This window comes from Ipomoea nil, unplaced genomic scaffold, assembly GCF_001879475.1.
Source record: "Ipomoea nil cultivar Tokyo-kokei standard unplaced genomic scaffold, Asagao_1.1 scaffold0298, whole genome shotgun sequence".
In the NCBI taxonomy this organism is placed as follows: domain Eukaryota; kingdom Viridiplantae; phylum Streptophyta; class Magnoliopsida; order Solanales; family Convolvulaceae; genus Ipomoea; species Ipomoea nil.
Genome location: NW_017616726.1, coordinates 456,990 through 471,933, shown reverse-complemented (window position 1 = coordinate 471,933; position 14,944 = coordinate 456,990). Strand labels below are relative to the sequence as shown.

Below are 14,944 nucleotides of genomic sequence, written 5' to 3'. Positions count from 1 at the left end.
TTTCGTGACACGCAAAAAAGACATTATAAATTTTAGTAGATTTGTAATATAATAATATATTTTGAAATAGGTTATTAAACATTTTTTTTGGCCAAATATTGAATTCAAATATGATTTCAACTGCATTTGGCAAGTTTTTTTAAAATTATTATATTATATTTTAAAAATAAGTTAGAATTATAAAATATATATAAAAAGTATTAAATTATAAATATAATGATAAAATATTAAGATTCATATTTTTTTTTTTGAAATACTAATGACTCTTAACTGATAATATCTGTTCTATACTTTATTTTCTCAAACGTTTTCAACCTCCATTACTAAAATTCGAATCTATAATAAAATTCATTAAAAATGATATCATTACCCTACATCCATTTAAGATATTAACATCCATACTTAAAGTATGAGATATTGTAAAAAATGTGAATAGTATCACTCTCATATCTATATGTGGCCAGAAGCCAGTCGTTGACGTGTCTAATTGACCACTGCATTCTACCCATGCCGAAACCGAGACCCTCATTCACCAACCATCAAAATCAAAATCAAAATCAAAATCAAAATCGTCATAATTCGAGATTTTAAAAATCCCCCAAATTCACAAATTACCGAATATTCGAATTTAGGGTTCTTCCCCCGTCTGTGTTCTCTTTCCTATATTCGTATATCCCTTAAAAACGCAAATAAATCAGCGACTGTTTGATTCGAGCGCTAAGTTCTCTCTCTCGACGTTGAAAATAGGTATCGGTATTTCGGATTCACATCTCATTTTTTATGTAAATTATTTACTTCGTTATTTGTTTGCGGTAATAAAAAATCAACAGATCTATTGAAGAATTTGGTGATTATTTTTGAAAATTCGTAGCTTTGGAGTACACTTTTGTTGTCAATACAATGAACGTTGAAGGTTTAGAATGTGAAATTATGAAGTTGGTTTTGGAGGCTCATGTTTATAGTTAGGGATTAAGGAAATGTGAGGTAGACTAGGAGTTCTTAGGAGGTAATTAATGAATAATTGTAGAATTCAGGTCCTTATAGTGTTGTAATAGTACTCTGATATTCGATCAATTGATCCCTTGAGATACAGGACTTGCAAAACTGTAGTTGAAATAAGAGATGAGAGATAAACATCTCATATTTTATGTTGGAATTGGAATGCATATAAAAGTGAAAAAAGTTGGGGAAATTGGTGGATGCAATGCATTTGAAGCAATCCATATTGAGCTTACTGATTGTAGCATATCATACTGTGACTCTTGATCATACATGAAGACCTTACAGATGTTTCTTAATCATTGACATCGAAACCCATAATGATGGCATCCTTAAAAGTGGTCTTTGTTTAGGTTTTGTCTGTGGTGTGTTTATACTTTATACTACATTGAAGATGATTGGCCTCCAGCATCCTTCAAAGAGGGTGTAGAGGGTGTTTGCACAGAGAGAGGGTTTTAAATCATCCTCACCTAGTGGGGCTGGCCGCTGGGGTGTTAGCAATTAGAATATGATGTCCTGCCTAATCTTTTCAAATGTGTGAATAATTTAGCTTTAATTGTTCTGAAGGCTTAACTCTGGATTGGTTTGTCAGCTAGGTATCATTCTGATATATTTGCAATGAAGTACCTGGAATACACTCCACTTGATCGGTAAGTCTGGAACTCATGTTTGAAATGATATGAAGTTATGAACTAATTTTCAAACCCAGGAGTATATTTAACAGCTTGTATTTCTTAGCAATCTGGTTTTGATATATTAGTTCTCTTCTTCTTCTTCTTCTTCATTTTCCTTTTTTTATTTTTATTTTTTATAAATAGTCTGTATGGTTGTATTTATTTTTAACTGCTTTTAATTAGTAAGCACTTTGTTTATTCTTTCAGTATAAGTGAATTTTTGAGTCATGTGAACCTTGGAGAGCGCACGGTTAAGGGATGTCTTGAACCTTACTCTTGTAAGTATGATAGTTATTGGCAAGTGAACTATGTTCTATTTTGACTATCTAAGGATGTTAAAAGTTCTTTTGCCCTTTGTTTTCAAGGCAAACATACAGGAACAGATAAGAAGCTGTCTCTCAGTTTGGAGAATGAGGTTAACTGAATTGATTACTTAAATTGTTTGTAGCTCATGTACTCTGATACAAATCATACTCCATTTTATGTTTTTGAACAAGTACATAGGTGATTTTGTTTTCTGTGCTCATTTATACTTTTCTTGCTTTCTATGATCTCAGTCCAAGATATCAAAGAATAGCTGTCATCCATGTGCCATGTGTCTTACTTATAGTCAAATTTCTCTCTTTGGCCTTTTTTGCTTCCTTCAGATGAGATAGCAGAAGATTATCTCAGAAAAAATAAACTTTTTCATTGAATTAGAAACCTAATAATGCATAAAAAGTATTATTATTGCTTTTGTCCTGTAGCTTTATGTACTGCACCTTTCCTATATCTATTTGACTTTAACTGTTAAATTCTTTTTGTTATGTTTTGTCCATTGCTTTTGTAGGTTGTAAGTGTTCTGAAAATAGTCCACTTATTGGATAATTATCAGTGGTTGGTGCAGTGATTTCTTTATGAATTAACTTTTGGCACTCTACAATTTTCTATCCCAGATTCTTGATTACCTTGGAAAGTCTTCTGACACAGACTCTTCTTCACCAGTTGATTATCTATGTTGTAGATCCAGGTGATTAATCCAAACTAATTGGCTGGCCTATTAAGTATATAACTGCTTAAATGGTTCATAATATATTTGTAAAATTTGTATTCCAGCCGAAAGACATTGATTTATCTGCTCCTTACTCTCAATCATATGTATCCAGACTATGACTTCAGGTAACTCTGTATCCGCTGTTGAGCCAAATTTGTTTCACTTGAGCTGAGAAGTAGGATTATGGGTACTGCCACTGTCAGCTTTTTGGGCGATATGGCATCCCACTATATAATCCTACCTTACAGCCTTGGGAGTGTTGTCAGAAGGTTTGACAGACAGTTTGGATGACTGTTGCTCTTGGAGGAGCTGAGAGTTCAAGTCTCTCCATTTCCCAAATCTGAATTCCGTTGTATTGCCCATACTGATTATTGTCCTGATGTGTATCATAGTTTTATTTATTTATTTATTTTTCTGTTGCTGTGATTTTCCAACTTTCTGGTTTACCAGTGCAGTGAATGCTCACCAATTTTTTACGGAAGAAAATTGGGATAGTTTTAAGCAGATATTCGATACCTACATGTTTGAAGCATCAAAGGTAGTTTGATTTCTATGTTCATCCATTGAACTGATATGGGTTATAGGGAATTCTCTCCATTTTTTTTTTCTTTTAACTGGTAAATAGATACAGATAGATATTAGGAAAATAGTGTTTACTGCCAGTTCATAAAGGGTATTGGTAGTTGTAAATACATGTTGCTTGTCCAAGTAGTGCGTGACCAAAAGTTGAAACTGTATCTCTGTAGGTGGGACTGCTGAAGTTTAGTTTTTCTGTATACTTACAAAATACTTGGTATCGTATCTTCAAAATATTCTATATATAGTAAGAATTTTTTGTGGTGATACTTCAGTCTTCAGTACATTTCAAGGTTAGTTTTTTGGGGTTATCATCTCTATTTGTTCCCTAACCCGGGAAATACAATTGACTGGGATGTGGTGTACTTCTTGGGGTTTCTTTTATGTGATCAGTGTTTTGTATTGTTATGGGAGGCACATGGATATGTTGTTAATGTGCCAGAAGATTAAGTTTGTTGGTTCTAGAAGGTATAATGTGTTAAGAGTCCACATTGATAAAATAAGAGAGAACATATGTGTTATTGGTTGGATTCAATCTTTTACTGTGGTTTGGCCCATGTGCATTATAGCCAAGTTGAGTGACTCTGACCTAATCTTAGATTATAACGTGTATCAGAGCCTGTTCGGTCCACATTGTGTTCACCCGGTTATGGGTATTGCGTCTAAGCTTTCGTAAGCCCGCTTGTTCGGTCCACTTTGGTGGCGTCCAAAGCTTTCGTTTCAGGGGAGGGTCTGGTCCAATTTCAAGTGGTCAACTGGTTAGATTCAAAATGGCCCTGTTGTCCACTTGAGGGGGAGTGTTAAGAGTCCCATATTGATAGCCCAGTTGAGTGACCTTGGCCCAATCTTAGATTATAACACAATGTTTTGCTTATTTGGCATCTTAAAATTTTTGTTGCAGGAATGGCTTGAGACAAATGAGGGCAGTCCTCTGCTGGAGAGCTTGTACAAGGCCTTGGATGAGGTGTGTTTATTTGGACAACAAATTGAGACAACTGCAATGGTCAAGTATTGACATATGATTGGTGCAGGTTGTTAAAGTCACAGAATGTGAAATTTACAGTTACAATCCGGAGGCTGATGCAGATCCGTTACATGAAAAAGGAACCTTGTAAGCTTTCCATTTATATGCCATCACTCTTTGCTATTCATAATGTTTTAGTTGTTGGTTGCTCATCCAAATTATCTTATAAGATGCCTTTGCCCAACTCTTCTGACCATTGCAGCCAATTGTAATAATTATGACGAAATTCTACAGATAATTTGAATATCTAACCCAAGATGTAGGGAAAAGAGCCCATGAATGCATGGACTGTAAATTGTTTTAGCATAAAATGTGATCAAGATAATGGGTGCTTGGGGCAAGATCTCAGAGATCTAAATCTGATTACATTAAGGTGTTTGTCAATTAGATTGAAGTTTATGTCAACTAGTAATCTGGTTTTCTTTTCCTTCTACCTTCTTAAATACTCCATAGTAGAGGAGGCATGACGCATGACCACTTGCAGTTTAAGACCAAGGAGGAAGGGAACTGGACTAATTAACCGCAGCTGTTTCTGATTAGCCATTTTATTGTGAATTTCTAAATTTTATCTTTCACTGCTGACTAGTTCCAGATCCTGAAATGATTGATCTCTGATCTAGTCTGGTCTGGTTGACAGGCCAAACTGGCTTGAGGTCACCTCTATTTGCTTGGAACTAGAAAAGCATCTAGCCATCTATATTGATCACCAGGGGCCAAGAGAACACCTCTGTATTCCTGGTGATTTCCATTTTTCGGGCTTGCTCCAGTCGACAATTAGAATGCTACTTTGTGAAAATTAGGGCTTTCTCATATATTTGCTCTTCTCCAATGGAGTAGAAGATGGATACATATTGAAGTAGATGAATTGAGGTTGGGACAAGAGGGTGACGTGGAGGAAGCAGATTTTGGTGTTTAGCTTTAATTAGGCCGTGGCATGCACCTTTTCAATTTTGTGTCCAACTTGGTACAAGTTGGCCAGAGATTGGTCATTGAACTTGATCTGCATAGTGTGACGAGTAGAAGTTTGTGATAAGGTGAGAGATACTTGAAGGTATGCACCAATTAGACTGCATAGTGAGCTGTGTGTTTGTCTCTTTCAGATGGTCATATCACTTCTTCTTTTACAATAGAAGGTTGAAGCGCATTGTCAGCTTCCGTTTCAGCTGTGTGAGGTAAGGCTCGGTTCTCCTTTTATTACACAACAAAGTTATGTTTTCAAAGACCTGGCTCGTTTAGCGCTAAAATGCATTGCCTTGTGTCAGCAACTTGGCTTTGGTAGATGGATTGAATCACGAGGAAGATGGAGAGATATTCGATGGCATGGACATGTGAAGCAACAGAGTGTTTAGTGCTCTGCAGTGGTGCTGTTTCAGGCCCGAAACTGTGAATGTATATAATGCCATCATGAGTTATTAGGAGATCGATCGTGGTTACTAATCAGACAACTTTCTAATCCGACATTTAACTTGTGTTAATATGTATGAAGATCACGAACAAATGGAGAGTAATAGTTGCAAATTCTCTTTGCTTTTGTATCTGCTCTCTACTAGTGTCTCGTATGTCATTGAATAAAATTTGGGACCTATTATGGCATTCTTTTAATGAACACACGCTCATTATATTCTCTCCACTTTGCTCTCTTCATATATCTAACCTCTTGCCTTTTCTGCGTTTTAGATGGCTGATGTACAAAATGTGTTTCTTTTCGTTTCATACGCATACAAATCAATTATCAATTATCAATTATAGTTATTATAACACATGCTCGTGAGATATAAATTTGTATTGATTTTTATGGGAACTTTCTACGTTTTCCTATGTTTTATTTACTCATTCACACATTTCGGGGCGAAGTTGCCAACTGCCAAGTAGGTACTAGTATGAAGTTAGCTTCTAGGTTTTTATTAACTCAGAAAAACTAACAGCTTGGTGTCGTGGTGTAGTTGGTTATCACGTCAGTCTAACACACTGAAGGTCTCCGGTTCGAGTCCGGGCGACGCTATGAAAAGTTAATGTTTTTGGACCACGCAAGGTAGAGCCAAATTCTTGACTTGGATCTTAATATTTCAAGTTCCCGTTGTTGGGCTTGATAGCGTATTGGAGCCCAATCCCCGGAACAACAGACGTTATGCCATGGAACCGTGTTAGTACACTGTTATCTTTTTTTTTTTTTTCTTAATTAATTGCGTGATTTTTCTTCTTTATTTTCACATTTTGCGATTTCACTTTAATTTGAGATGAACAAAGATTTCGGACATTCATAAATTATGAATTCATGCCTGCACATTCACTTTGGAACCATGCCTACACATTCCCGTCCGAAATCACGGATATTCATAAATTATGAATCCATGTCTGCACATTCACTTTGGAACCATGCCTACACATTCACTTTGGAACCATGAGATTATGAATTTTCTGTTATGAGATTATGAATTTTCTGTTATGAGATTATGAATTTTCTGTTATGAGATTATGAATTTTCTGTTATGCGATTATGAATTTTCTGTTATGCGATTATGAATTTTCATTACATTCATAATTTCGGACATTCATAAATTATGAATTCATGCCTGCACATTCACTTTGGAACCATGCCTACATATTCCCGTCCGAAATCACGGACATTCATAAATTATGAATCCATGCCTGCACATTCACTTTGGAACCATGCCTACATATTCACTTTGGAACCATGAGATTATGAATTTTCTGTTATAAGATTATGAATTTTCTGTTATGAGATTATGAATTTTCAGTTGTGAGATTATGAATTTTCTGTTATGCGATTATGAATTTTCTGTTATGAGATTATGAATTTTCATAAAATTCATAATCTCATAACAGAAAATTCATAATTTGATCAAACGCGCGCCGTTAACTCCACATCCGCGATTTTTTTTTTTTTTTTTTTTTTTGCCTAAAAACGACGTCGTTTTTCCTTGTGTTCACCATTCTCGGTGAACACGATTCCATGGCATAATTTGCGCCGGAACAAGGCAAATTATGCCCTGGACCCGTGTCCACAATGAATTGTGGACACGGGCCCAAAACGATGTCGTTTTTCAAAAAGAACGCGTCATTTAGTTAAAAAAAAAAAATTGCGCGCATTTTGGCGTTAACGACGTTATTATTATTATTATTATTTGGATTATGAATGTACAGTTATGCAATTATGAAATTATGAACACAGAGCTCTAACATTATGAACTTCAATTATGAAGATATATAGTGATAAAATTATGACCATGAAGCTTTAAAATTGTGAATATAGAGCTTCGAAGATTATGAATGTACAATTATGGAGTTATGAATGTACAGTGATAGAGTTATGAATGTACAGTTATGGAGTTATGAATCTACAGTTATGAGATTATGAATCTACAGTTATGGAATTATGAATGTATAGTTATTGATTGAATTATGAACAAAGAGCTCTAACATTATGAACATACAATTATGAACATATAGTGATAAAATTATGAACATAGAGCTCTAAAATTGTGAACATAGAGTTTCGAAAATTATGAATGTATAATTATGGAGTTATGAATGTACAGTTATGGAGTTATGAATGTATAGTTATAGAGTTATGAATGTACAGTTATGGAGTTATGAATGTACAGTTATTAACATATAGTAATAAAATTATGAACATATTGTAAACACAAAAAAGTAAACTTTGTATATATTCCACAAAATTCCTTGTACAGTGTGTGTATAATTCAATGCAGATACAAAATCTCTGTCTAGTCCTCTGGTTCTTCACTAACGTTATCTATGGAAGTGCCTCCGGGATTCAATTAGCGTAGCCTCCGGGATTCAATTGGCGCGTGCCTCCGGGATTCAAGTGGCGTAGCTTCCGGGATTTAAGTGGCGTAACTTCCAACAACGAGCGTCAAGAATTTAGAAATAATCAACCCTGCAAAGTTTCAAAACACATGCAATGGATTCAAGCTGCTTTAAGATCCTCAAACGCCTTCAAAAGACTTCAATATCTTCGAGACAATCAATTCTGCAAAGCTCCAAAGTACCTGCAATGGATTCAAATTGCCTGCAAAATCAACAAAAATGCCTTCAACTTCAAGCGTTCTTCAATGCCTTCGGGCTCTTCAAATGCTCTCAACTCCTTAAGCCTTCAAGTTCTTCCAGCTTTCAAGTGTATTTTGGAATGAAATGAAGGCTCTATTTATACTAAAAGCTTAACCAAAATTCCTCAACCAACTCTCCTTTTTAGTTAACTAATTAATTAATTAACTAATTAGGAAAATGAACCTTGCCCAAGATCAAGTCCAGGTTCATTATTGTATAATCTAATTCAAATTCAAATTAAATTATAATTATCTAATTCAAATATAATAAAATTAATATTATATTTAAATTATAATTATAATTTAAATTCAAATATGAAATGGGCTTGGGCCAATTAATTAATTAATTCAATAGCCCAAATCAAATTCAATTGGACTAATCAAATAAATTTATATGATCTAATTAATTAAATTGGCCCAATAATCAATTCTGATGTCGGTCCAATAACTATTTATCAGTCCATTTGTTGGGTTCAAATTTTCTGTGTCTACAAATTGCCCCCTCGAGACTTGTCGGGACATGCCGTCTGACGTGCTTGGTGCGAGAAAGTCTCGAAACTTGACAACCGGGCCGTTAAATTCATCATAGTCTATATTAATTCCCTGAGTGATTTGAGTCTAAAAATCATTCTAAGGTGAAGTTAGAGTAATGTAATTACATAGGCCCCAACACATGAATTTTTTTTTTTTTTTTTTTGGCATGTTGAACATTGAACTCAAGCTAACCCCTTTGACATCTCTGCATGTTATGACATGCACACTAGATATTTCAAAGCCCAAAGGCCCATCATTTTAAGATGATGAAAACTGAGTTACGATGCGTGTTGAAGCCAGACCGACTTGGTCTCAAACTCATCCCATACGTAATTTCAGTGGCTATCTAACAACTTCATTCAATCACGATAAGATAATTTCAGTGGCTATCTAACAACTTCATTCAATCACGATAAGATTAGGAGTATAATCTGACACTAACGCTTCTCCCAGTACACTATAAATATTGTCTCTATCATCCCCAAATTTACTGCAATCAACGAAGCAAACAAGAGCAAACACAACATTTGGCTTTCCTTCAACAAGGTAACCTCTACTCTTTCCTTTATTCTTCGCTATGCATTTTATTTACAGGAGTAGGAAGAGGAAGAACGGATACGATACAGCTGCAGCGTGAAGGAAAGAAGAGACCGATCACCTGTCATTTAATTTTCTACCGACTGTTGCCGGAGATCGCCGCTGTTGAGTGTAGTCGGAGTTTTTTGTTTTTTTTTTTTTTTTAGTTAAAGGCGCCGGAGACTGCCACTGCGCTGCCGAGACGGCCGGAGGTAGATGGGATCACCAGGTTGTTGAGTCGCTGCCCAGCTCTATCCTTCAGAAGTTGATGCCCTCTGTTCATCTCTGCTTCTTGACCGCTTGGAGTTCGATGCTGCTAGACTACTGCTCGCAGGAGCTTCGCAGGAGTCGCCGGAGCTCTCCCTGCTATTTTAGGAGGTTGCCGGAGTTCTTCAAGGAGGTCGCCGGAATTCGTTCTTCGTCGAAGTCGCCGGAAGTTCGTAGCAAAAGTCGTCAGAATTTACTGCCAAAATTTCCGGAGATCCATCGTTGTCTTCTCCGGAGTTCTTCGTCGAAGTCACCGCAGAGACGTGGTCCGCCTTCGAACTGCCGCCGTCGAACGAGAATGGAACAACCACCAGGGCGCGGAACTATTTTTCCTTTTGCAGAAGTCGCAGGTCGTCGGAATTTTCTGAAGGTTGCTGGAGTTCTGTTCGTCTTGCCGATTGTTGGAGTTCATCGGACGAGACTTTTGTTTTTTTTTTTTTTTTCGCAGAAGCCGCCGGTAGCTAGAGCTTTCTACAACATCGCAAATTTGCGTAGTGTTTTAACGGAGACTTCTGGGTTGTTGCTTCGCTGACGGAGACTTCTCAAAAGGGTTGTTGCTTCGCTGATGATTAAAGGAGACTGGATGGGAGGACACCATTTTAATGTGCAGCTGGGTCTATATGCAGGACTCCCAAGACAATCCTTTTCTCACACCACGTGATTGCAGAAGTGCAGCGCTGACACCATGCTATGCTTAGCTATGGCTGGGCCCTACATGACAACCCTCCATATGCAAACATATTATATCACACTAATACATTAACACCACAAACATATATCCCCACATATGTACATACATAATTTTTCTTTCCCTTTTTTTTTTTTTTGCTCTGCTTTTTTTCATTTTCTGTTCTCTTTTTTGTTTTGTTTTTTTTTTATTCGTTTTCTGTTTTTTTTTTGTGTTTTGTCTTTCGTCTTTTGTTTTATTTTTTCCTTCTTTTTTACTCTCTTTTCATTCTTTGCTCTTGTCTTTCTGTTTCGTTTTTTTCTTTTCTTTTGCTTTGTCTTTTCTTCTTTTTTTTTTCACTCTCTTTTTTTTTTTACTTTGCTTTCTTCTTTTTTTTTCTTTCGTAATTTTTATTACTTTCTTTTGTCGATAATAACTAATATAACGTAATATAATAATGTTATATTAGAAAAGCCCACCAACTCTAATGTTACATAATAATAATAATAATAATAATAATAATAATAATAAAAAACTAACGTTGTATATATATGTACATAGTATATATGTAATCCACATGTAGTATAAGTATACAACCATTACTGCATAGACCATGGTCCATAAAATTGTGTGGACCATAGTCCAAAAAAAAAAAAAAATTGCCATATATATATAATTCGTCAATTTAATTTTGTGTTATGTATATGCTATATATTTGTGCATAATATATCATAGTTATTGTTTTTTTTTTTTTTTTTTTTGCAGCGACTTTTCGACTTTGACACATTCAAGATGGTGTACTTTCAAGATCAACGACGTAACGGGCAAGATGTCATGGTTATATCGAGCAGAAATAGTGATCATCAAGTCATACTGAGGGTTAACCCACCCATAGTACTACGCGACCCGCCAAAGCTCACGGTGTCGTATCATGCGAGTAACTGGACCCCCGAGTACGAATGCCCGCCATCCAAGGTGTGGACCTTGCTACCCGGAATGCAGCACCAACCTTCCAAAGACACCCTTCCTACACTGGGGCATCGTATACTTAATGCTGAGGTCTCGTGGGGCCAAGACATAGACTTCGAGGGCGAATTCACTTTTCTAAAAGGATATTGGGAGTGGGTTGAAGAAATGCTTCACTTCTCCCACGACACCTTAAAGGAGGGGAAGATATATGATGCTGTGTTTGCGTCATTATTTACATATGACCGTAACATCAATATTGTCAAAGCCTTCTGCGAAGCATGGTGCCCAAGAACCAACACCCTGATCACCTCGTCTGGTGAGGTGAGCATATCGCTTCGGGATTTGCACGTTCTTGGGGGACTACCACTGTCCGGCGGTATTTACGACGAACACATCCCGAGTGCCCTGGACCTAGAAAGGGGCCCAAACAGGTGTTGTGCAAGCTTATTCGAGGCCTTTTATCTTTTAAACCAGCAAGAGGGTGGCACCCCCTTTGTTCAAGCATCGCAATGGATTGACTTCTGGTGCAGAAAACCGCGAACACATCCAGCTCCTCCACCTCCATCTCAAAAGGACAGGAAATCTCGGCCAAAGAATACCCACAACCCAAGCGGAGAACTTAACAAATCCCTCAGGTGGTTAGATATGAGCAGGACGCCCTTTCTCGAACTAGGCATCTCCCGGCGTTTCGAAAAGGAAGCTTACTTGGCCGCGTTTTTATCTTGTTGGTCCAGAGACACCAACAAGAACCATTCGCCCAGAGACTTTCAAGATAGCATGTATGATGGCTAAAGGAGATAAGATATGTCTTGCGGCTCCAGTACTTGCTAGTATTTATTCTGGTTTAAACTCAATCTCGGAATCCCACTCTCCTGGTCAAATAGGAGATCCTTTTCCAATCCATTACGTGTACAGCTGGCTAGCAACTTACTACCAAACCCACTTTAAGACCCCCAGCTTCACGTTAGCAAACCCAAAGATGGTCACTAATTCTGGGGAAGGTGGTGCAAGGTATTACACCGAGATGGATGCCCGCAAGAAGATATTCAAAGGGGACGTTTCTTGGCTCTGCAACTCCCGCAAGGATAATAGAGATTTTATCTTTTACGACAACCGTAGAGGGAGTAGGGAAGACTTTGAGTACTTCATATGTTTGCGCCCCAGCTTCCTCGTTTTGCGCCGAGGGTCTCAATGCAAAGCTGAGCCTTACATGCCGCATCGCTTCAGTCGTCAATTTGGATTCTATCAAGCATATGCCCCCGGCCTGTTGGCGAAAGATGTCCGTTATGCTTCACTCACCGAAGGATTCCGACTTCATCGCCAATATGATAATATCAACTCCCAATCTAGGGCGACATTTCCCATGAGCCCGGCTGCTCCAAAGAAGCATTTTTCGAACGAGTACAAGGCCTGGTTGATCGATGTGAGTGCAAACCTTCTCGAGAATCATTTCACAGACATAGCCGTTAACGGAAACCCAAACGTACCTGTTGGCGAGGAAGGAACTCAAGAACAAAGAGACCAATTGACCACCTCAAGGAACAAAAAAACACCTGCACAAGAGGACATGTCATCTCGGGATAGGGCCTCAGGACATGCCGTTCGAAGGAGCAGGGAGGAGAAAGCGAGGCAGCGAAGCTCGGACGAGGACGCTGGTAGTGATGACGACCAAGATCGCTGTTGGAAACGGCCTAGAGGGAGACCATTGAACCAGGTTAAGATACTTCCCCAAATTCTTCCGTTTTGTATATCGTTGGACTTTGGCCTTTGTTAACGTACATGCACTACTTCTTACAGGATCCTGCCGAGCCACATGTTAGCAACGATGTCCAGTCATCAAATCACCCAGTCTTCAATGGGACAAAGTGGCGGAAGCTCTAATACCCTTGACCTAGAGGTAGAATCCCACCAGTCGACGTTGCCCTTAAACACAACTCCTCAGGAGATGCAGCCAGAGCCGTCCCAAGCCTCTATCTTCCCCGGCGAGGAGTCGTTTATATCACAATACATGGCTTTCATTGTTGGAGTTTGGAGTAGTATCTGCTGGAAGCTTAATGAGATTCCAGCTGAAAGAATTTCTTCTTTCCAAGGAAGCGTTGAAAGACAACTCCAAGAAATGGGACGGGATGGGGTGGACCTATCAACATTGAAGCGACGAGTGGCCGAGTTCTTTAACAAAGCCAAAGATTACGATCGGGCGCGGTCGCAGCTCTTGAATGCACTGCCCGTTGAAACCCAAGCCGCGAAGCTAGTTCTAACGCAAGGTGTCCTTATAGAAGCTCAACGGAAGTGTTCTCAAACCGAAACGTTTTTTCTTGACGAACAGAAAACCCTCAAAGACGCCGCCGATCGAAAAGCCCTCCTGGAGAAAATGATAAAGGATGCGCAGGAAGAGTTGAAGGAGATTGAAGCCAAGAACCCGGAACTCCAAGACCGTGTGACGAAGGCTCAAGAACAACATAACGCATCGCAAGAGGCCGTGACCACCGCTGAGGAGGAAGTTAAACGTATTCGAGACTGCCCCACGTTGACAGATGAAGATGAAGAAAAGCTTACTTCAATCAAAAGAGAGCTGGAAGCGTATAAGGAAGATCTCATGAGCTTTAGAATACTTTAGATTTTTTTTTTTTTTTTTTTGTTTTTTTGCTTAGATTTTTTTTTGTATAACGCATGAGTTTTATACTTGGAAACAAGACTTGAATACGACTTGAATTCTCTTATCTTTTCAACAATACTTGCAAACAATTGAACTTGAGCATGAACAGAAGCAACTAAGTCTAAACCCAAACGAGTCACTCTAATAGAAATCTGACAAAAGAATTCACCCGTAATTACAACATGAACAGAGATGACCCATCTCCAATACATCTACATTATTCGAACAAACGTGACATAAAAGGGGACACAAAGGGGTTTATTTTAGTTATGACTGAACTTAGAAGAGGAAGTGTTTCTAAGCTGCCTACGTACTCCTGCAAAGGAGATCAAGTCAAACGTAGTTCAAAGGGCCATTTGAATAGGTAGGGCCGTTCACAGTTTAAACTCAAGCGGGCCAGGAGTTTACCGTACACAGTTTAAGCTCGTGCGGGTCAGGAGCGTCTATGACTTGGGCCCACCCATAGACAAGCGAGATGCATTAGCAATTTAACCACGTGCTGCATTTTTGGTGGATATCACTCGTCATGTAGTCCGTGTGCTTAGGGATGATAGATCTTTAAGAATTTCCCGTTAATTGGGCCAACTCGCACACCATCTTCATCAATTAGCTTGTAAGCACCTCCTGAGTATGCTTCTTGTACCACGTACGGTCCATCCCATTTTGGAGTAAACTTGTGCCCAGTTTTCCTTGTAATAATGATAGGCCTACGAACCGCCAACACCTTGTCACCCACCTGAAATGAGCGAATCCTTACCCTCTTGTTGAAAGCTCTAGAAATTCGAGCTTGATAGCATTCTAAACTTTGTTGAGCCTGTAACCTCTTCTCGTCGAGAGCTTCTAACTCTGCCAACCGCAACTTTACATTATCCTCGTCT

At 38.2% G+C, this 14,944-nt stretch overlaps 2 protein-coding genes and 1 non-coding gene across 4 annotated transcripts; all 3 read left to right on the top strand.

Moving 5' to 3' along the window:
* Positions 1 to 498: 498 nt before the first annotated feature.
* On the top strand, positions 499 to 5,930 carry LOC109157665 (repressor of RNA polymerase III transcription MAF1 homolog). Of its 2 annotated transcripts, none has more exons than XM_019305535.1 (11): positions 499 to 747; positions 1,592 to 1,649; positions 1,881 to 1,951; positions 2,039 to 2,088; positions 2,609 to 2,682; positions 2,769 to 2,831; positions 3,157 to 3,244; positions 4,184 to 4,246; positions 4,314 to 4,393; positions 5,407 to 5,478; positions 5,569 to 5,930. In XM_019305535.1, exons 2-11 carry the CDS (start codon positions 1,618 to 1,620, stop codon positions 5,636 to 5,638), a joined length of 663 nt encoding a protein of 220 aa, XP_019161080.1. In that variant the 5' UTR covers positions 499 to 747; positions 1,592 to 1,617; the 3' UTR covers positions 5,639 to 5,930. The 2 variants fall into 2 exon arrangements, with proteins under 2 accessions (XP_019161080.1, XP_019161072.1); XM_019305527.1 differs by having other exon boundaries at positions 500 to 747; positions 1,596 to 1,649.
* A 304-nt stretch (positions 5,931 to 6,234) lies between these two features.
* TRNAV-AAC lies at positions 6,235 to 6,308 on the top strand. The gene has a single exon. It is a non-coding gene; the product is annotated as a tRNA-Val (tRNA).
* A 4,995-nt stretch (positions 6,309 to 11,303) lies between these two features.
* LOC109157656 lies at positions 11,304 to 14,111 on the top strand. The gene is made up of 2 exons (XM_019305515.1): positions 11,304 to 13,124; positions 13,208 to 14,111. The coding sequence occupies exons 1-2, from the start codon at positions 12,192 to 12,194 to the stop codon at positions 13,289 to 13,291; spliced, it is 1,017 nt and encodes a 338-aa protein (XP_019161060.1). The 5' UTR covers positions 11,304 to 12,191; the 3' UTR covers positions 13,292 to 14,111.
* Positions 14,112 to 14,944: the final 833 nt, after the last annotated feature.